Source organism: Lacerta agilis, chromosome 4 (assembly GCF_009819535.1).
Source record: "Lacerta agilis isolate rLacAgi1 chromosome 4, rLacAgi1.pri, whole genome shotgun sequence".
Lineage (NCBI taxonomy): Eukaryota > Metazoa > Chordata > Lepidosauria > Squamata > Lacertidae > Lacerta > Lacerta agilis.
The window spans coordinates 61912504-61919013 of record NC_046315.1 but is presented as its reverse complement, the minus strand read 5'-3'; the positions used below and the strand labels follow the sequence as shown (position 1 = coordinate 61919013).

Below are 6510 nucleotides of genomic sequence, written 5' to 3'. Positions count from 1 at the left end.
AAACGTTGCATGTGTTTCACCTGAACGCCTCTCCTTCTTTACCGGCTGGATTACAAGGAAACCCGCATTTCATCTTTAGCGGCTCAGCAAATAGGAAATATGACTGAATGGCAGAGGAAGACACCTTTGGAATGGTTGACTTATGTGAATAAAGAAATTGAAGTTCTGGCTGCTGAGAAACAGAAGTATAAAGGATGGGTTTTAACAGTCGATCCAGTGTCTGCCAACATTCTCCAGGCAAATCTACTTGAGAATGGAAAAGTGTCTATTTCAGGCATCTTGGGGCACACAGTGCAAGAGGTGAAGGTATTGTCTGAAGCGTCTGATGCTATGAAAGAGAAACCTGCTCACCTATTCATGCCTGGAGAAAGCCAAACCTACAATCAAGAGGAGCTAGAGGACAAGAAAAACAGCTTTAAGAACTGGTTAGAGAAAAACCATATTCCTGTAAGGGAGCAAGGAGAGTCACAAACAACACTCTGTGTTGCAGGGGTGTTGACTATTGACCCACCGTATGGACCAGAGGATTGCAACAGTTCCAATGAAATAATTTTGTCTCGAGTTCAAGGGTTGATACAAAGTTATCCTGGCCTCCAGCAATGACAGAGTTGAAGAATTGGGATGAAGTTACCTACTTGCAAAACCTATGCTAACCTTCCCCAACCTGATGCCTTCTACATGGACTACAAAACTCACATTGGCTGGGGATTTATGTGAGTCCAAATACTTAAGAGGGCTTCTAGTTATATCGGGAGGCCGATCTATACAAAACCTGTTGAATTCCCCCTCAATTTAGGCATTTTGTGTTCCTAAGTGCTATCAGAAAGTCACAGTCAAAATAGAATGGTTTTTCTGGATTTGTTTTGTGAAGAAATGGCAAATGTAACAAATCTGTACTATATTTATTTTTTATATGAAAATAAGCATTGACGTTTAAAATAATAATAAAAAATAACAAAACTTATAATGATTCCTTTAAGAAATGTGAAAAATACCCAGCACAATAACCTAATGCTATAAGCTTTATCTACTCTGGAGGGGCTGCTATGCTTGCAGATTTCATCCTAAATGAGAAGTTAAACTGGTTTTTAATTTTTCCATGATAGTGAATGAGATTTCAATGAGAGAGTTAGCAAGTAATCCTAAACATGTCTCCTAAGAAGCAAATTTCACTGAAATAATTGTGGTTGCTTTCAAGTAAATATAATCAGTATTAGGCTGATAGTCACACCCAACTTTCTTGCATCAAATCACCTCAAATTTAGAGGTTCTTACATGCTTATTAAAATAAATAGATCCAGCAGTTTGCACATGGAACCATCATTCATTTTAAGGAAGGGCACTTAAATCTTCAGAGCAAATAATGTGTTCAAGGAAAAAACTCCAACTTTTGTTAAAATAAGTGAGGAAACCATTCTAGTTGAAGCACACTTAAACTTCTGGGTCTGAAATACTCCTCTGGATTGAGGCAAATTCTGATGTAGGAGTACTTTATCTACTTCTTTCATTGCTATTCAGATGGTATACCTAAATAGCATTTGGGGGGAAATATTACCTACTGTCATTTAATGAAAACTGATTGTAAATAGTCATTCACATACATGTCAACAGATCACTCTAATAGCAAACTCAGATGGAGGTGCACCATCAGAAAGAGACAACATGGGGCCACCAGGAAACAAGGAGGAGGTATAAGCATGCTCAGGGAAACTCCAGTGGTTATAGAAGTACAAAAGAAACTATTTTAAAAGTCCTGGGGCAAAACAACATGCTGAGAACTGAGCAAACCCAGTAGGCTCAGAAAAAGAGTAGAAGAAGAATTTGGATTTGATATCCCGCTTTTCATTACCCGAAGGAGTCTCAAAGCGGCTAACATTCTCCTTTCCCTTCCTCCCCCACAACAAACACTCTGTGAGGTGAGTGGGGCTGGGAGACTTCAGAGAAGTGTGACTAGCCCAAGGTCACCCAGCAACTGCATGTGGAGGAACGGAGATGCGAACCCAGTTCACAAGATTATGAGTCTACCACTCTTAACCACTACACCACACTGGCTCAGAATGTTGAGTTTCAGTTAGAACAGAAATGGGTGGGGCCTGCTTGAGCCCCTTATAGTTTATCACATTTCTGATGAAGCCATGACTGACTGAAACACTGAGCAGGAGTGTTCCTGTTTGGAGATGTGGATATACTGCAGTGTTTTGTTGCAGGTCCCCATTGTGCTTCTTAAAGGCAATGTACTTTATCTGGCTAGCCATTGCCATCTTTATTTCCCTTTGCCTTGAACAGGCAAACATTCAACATGGAAATGCAGCTGTGAGGAAAGGTTTTCCATATTATTCTACCACAGGAGCCAGCTGTGCCTCTCCCTACCTCCCAAACCTTTCTACTATAAGCTGCTGTCCAAGACACCCTCTCAATTGGCAACATGTCTCTTTCACTTGAGTAAGATGATGACTCCTCTTAGACCATTTTTGTCAGCCTTTTAATGGGAAATGCACTTGAAGAGAAGCTTGCCATAGTTACTTGACATCTCCTACAATACCATTTTATTAGCATGAAAGTGAGAGGCTCTGCAGCTCAAAAGTAACACATCTTTCCTGCATTTGAGCCACTGACTTCTTGCCTATTAATTGTGATTGTAGTTCATCTACAATAGCAGGGAAGACAAGCTACCCATGAAATTGCCACATTAAATAATACCCGACTGTTCCCCCTTACTACTACTACTGTGGTTAATTTCATTGTATACAGGTTGTACCTCGACAATACAAGTATTATTATTATATTATTATTACTAATAATAATCATAGAGTGAGTCCATTATCAATAAATCAGTTTTCAATTTTCAAGGAACTGAATGCAAATCGAAAGTATTTACTTGATGCCATTAAAAAGCCCATCTTAAAGTTTTACTTTATGAAGATGCTATACAGGTGGTACATCACTTCCAGCAAATTGTCCAAAATGTACAGAACCAGCTCAAATTTATGCTGGAGGCATAGAGAGTTAGAGGGAGCGGTGTACCACATATGGTGGGGTTGCAAAAAATAAATAAATAGCTTCTGGGAACTTATATATAATGAATTTTAAAAACTGTTCAAAATAATGGTTAATAAAAAAGGGAGCCTTCCTCTTAGGCATAATGGCATCAGACATTCCAAGGGGTAAAACAATGATCTTTTTGTATGCAACAAGGGCAGCAAGGATGATGATTGCCAAGAGGTGGAAAGGAGATAAAATTCCATCAAAAGAGGAGTGGCAAGTAAAAATGTTTCAATACATGGAACTTGTATACATGATGGAAAAGATCAGAGATCAATCGACCCAAGTTTAAAAAGGAATGGGAGATCTATAGACAATATTTAAAAGAACAGTGTCCCCATATAAGAATTTTAGAATGCTTTGAATAACTCTTGGAATTGAATATGGTATAAAGAATACAAACAAGATTTACTAAAGATTAAATTTGTTGAAAAATAGATGCAAGTAAGTAAGGAAACAAAGAACCCATATTAAGGAAGTTGAAAGTTGATGGCTGGAATATTTTTGTGCATTCGAGGGGTATTGTTATATTTCTTTTTGTTTGTAAGAGATGTATTGTGTTTCTTTTGTTCCATTTTCTTTTCCCCTTTTCTAAGCTTTCTTTGCGTTGCGTTGTGTTGATTTCAAACCAATAAAGATTGAATATTAAAAAGAGCCCATCTTAAGGTCACAGCCTATCCAAACTGATGGTAGGTAGCTCCTTCTCACACTCTTTCTTTAAACGGGAGGGTACTTAGACACTTGGACAGGCCATCAAGATAATCCTCAGCAGTCATCTTGATTCGCTTGTCCAAACCCCATTTTTTAACAAAAAGAGACACTGGGCTAGCGGTCCACCCCTACATGTTCAGCCAGCTCAACCCATGTCCCATAGTTCCCATAGTTGACTATATTCTTAAAAAAAAATTGCAATCCATTTAAGTGTGTGTCACACTGACCTTGGGCTTTCATAACAGGAAACCCCATTTTTCATTGTCTACATAAAAAAACCTTCACATGTGGACACAGGGAATACATGGGTGGAGCTGTCAGACCCATTCCAAGCTGCAAGGCTCCCATTTCTTTTTACCCATTACTTGGTGGACCTATCCACAGTAGAGTGTGGCATGGTAGTGTGTGATAGGCCACAGTGCAGTGGTAGTTCATAGTTCTCCAGATAAGGCTCTGTCTGTAACTCCGGACAGTAAGTGTACACCAGTCTCCATGTTACACCAATCTAATTTCACATGGCCCAGGGTCTAATTTTTATGTGGTTGACAAGGAGGGGAGAAACATAGCTGAAAGACAAGAGGATAACAGAGAGGACAGAGGAAGAGAGAAGGGGTGTCTGCCTAATTTTGATTCTCTCAAATTTTGGTTCCGCCCACTGCCAGCATGCAACTCCCAACAGTTTCCACCAAAGCAGGGGTGGCTCTCCTGGTGGGACAGAGCCACAACAGCAGCTTTCTGGCAACAGCATTGTTACTGTGTACCAGTTGGAAAGGGGAAAGAGACGAGGTGGTGGTGAGGTCAGGGCTGAACAGATACACCCTCAGAAGTGTTGTAATGTTTCCACCGGTGTGTCCACACAGTCTTGATCTTGGCATCCTTCCCTCCTAGGATGCAGCAGTCTCACTGCTGCTGGAAGCCCATTGTTGCAATTGTGCTCCACTGGGGGAACCATTCCTCCTCCTGCAGAAATGCAACTCTCAGCAGAAAAAAAGTTTCTTGGCCCCTGGTATAGACAATATAGAACTAGATTGACTATTGATTAATGTATTGGAGAATGTATTGGAGTTTTTAAGGGCTGGATGTGCTGATTCTAGCTACATGGGCATGCCCTGTCAACTAATCAATACAAAAGCAGCATTGAACTGTAATATTGACATTCTGGGTGGATTGTTTAATGAAACCATGTTGGAATGAGATTTTGCACAATAATTTGCTTGGTCTTAAAAACCTAGTGATTGAAAATACAGAAAACAAATCTAGCTCTTAATGATTATAGTCAGCTCCACATTAAACAAGATTTGCAAGGTGATGATGGATGTTAAGCTCCCAAGTGTTGAACTACGAATCTCAAAATTCACAAGAATTATTTATATCTAATTATGAATTTACCTTACACATCAAGTGAAAAGTCAAGCAAGTGTATTGATAATGTATGTTTTCTTGTCTTTTGGTTTAAACATTTGCATTTTTCATAAAATTGCAGAAGTATTGTTTAGTGGATTACACAGTAGAAAGGTTTAAGAAATGTGGATTCAGCTTTCCTCTCAGTGAGTTTCTCCCTTATATTCCACGGCTATAATCTGTGCAGATTTATAGTGATTCTTTTAAGCTGCAACATTTAGGGTGAGTTATGCCTCTTCAAATATTCAGGTTAGCTTAGCTACATCACTTCAAGTATTAAGGACAGCATAGCCAGCCACTAAGTGAATGGTCTCAAACAGTCTTTAGCATATTTTTTTTCCCCTGTCCAGCACTGCAGTTGGCAAAACAAGACTAATGGGAAGGATGTATATTGTCAAGATCATTTTCAAGGGCATTTGTCATTAATATGTCAGGAGGAACTGACCCGACTAGGCCATTGCGATCTAGAAAATAAAATCCCTAGAAAGATCGGTCAGTAAACAAAATAATCCATCATGGTTACTCTTTGTCAATGCCAGTTTTGTGTATGTCTTTCTAAGTTGTTATTTACAGCCAAACTAGGTATGAGTCTATTGACATATGTGGGCCCTGTGTGGTCACTTCTGTGGCTTTTTTTTAAAAACTTTCATAGGGGTGAAAGTTAGAACCACTGTATGAGGTGGAGGGTAGTTTCAATTCCTTTGCTCCTGCGATGATTCCAGCTGGAATTGTAGCTAGGATGGCCATGCGTACTGCTTTAGAGAACAGTGCTCTGTTTGAAGGCATTCTCTATTTGCAGGATTGTCTACTGAATTCCAAGGGACAAGGGTAGCGCTGTGGTGTAAACCAATGAGCCTAGGGCTTGCCGATCAGAAGGTCGGCGGTTCGAATCCCCGCAACGGGTGCGCTCCCGTTGCTTGGTCCCTGCTCCTGCCAACCTAGCAGTATGAAAGCACGTCAAAGTGCAAGTAGATAAATAGGTACTGCTCTGGTGGGAAGGTAAATGGCATTTCCGTGCACTGCTCTGGTTTCACCAGAAGCGGCTTAGTCATGCTGGCCACATGACCCAGAAAAACTGTCTGTGGACAAACGTTGGCTCCCTCGGCCAGTAAAGCGAGATGGGCGCCGCAACCCCAGAGTCGTTCGCAACAGGACTTAACTGTCAGGGGTCCTTTACCTTTATCTACTCAATTCCAGTTTAATGATAATCAACCCTAACAAAGAGGACAATGACCTTGCATTTAGCATCTGGACAGAGGTCTAAACAGGAACATCAGTCATCTGGCCACAGTCTTCCAAACTATGATAAGATGTATTTCAATTTGAATGCATAGTAATCATTTCTAAACTTGCATT

The 6510-nt window shown here is 40.2% G+C and overlaps 1 protein-coding gene across 1 annotated transcript; it reads left to right on the top strand.

Moving 5' to 3' along the window:
* Window positions 1-713, top strand: LOC117045825 (gem-associated protein 6-like). Its single transcript, XM_033147260.1, has one exon. It carries the CDS (start codon window positions 100-102, stop codon window positions 601-603), a length of 504 nt encoding a protein of 167 aa, XP_033003151.1. The 5' UTR covers window positions 1-99; the 3' UTR covers window positions 604-713.
* The last annotated feature ends 5797 nt before the right edge of the window (window positions 714-6510 follow it).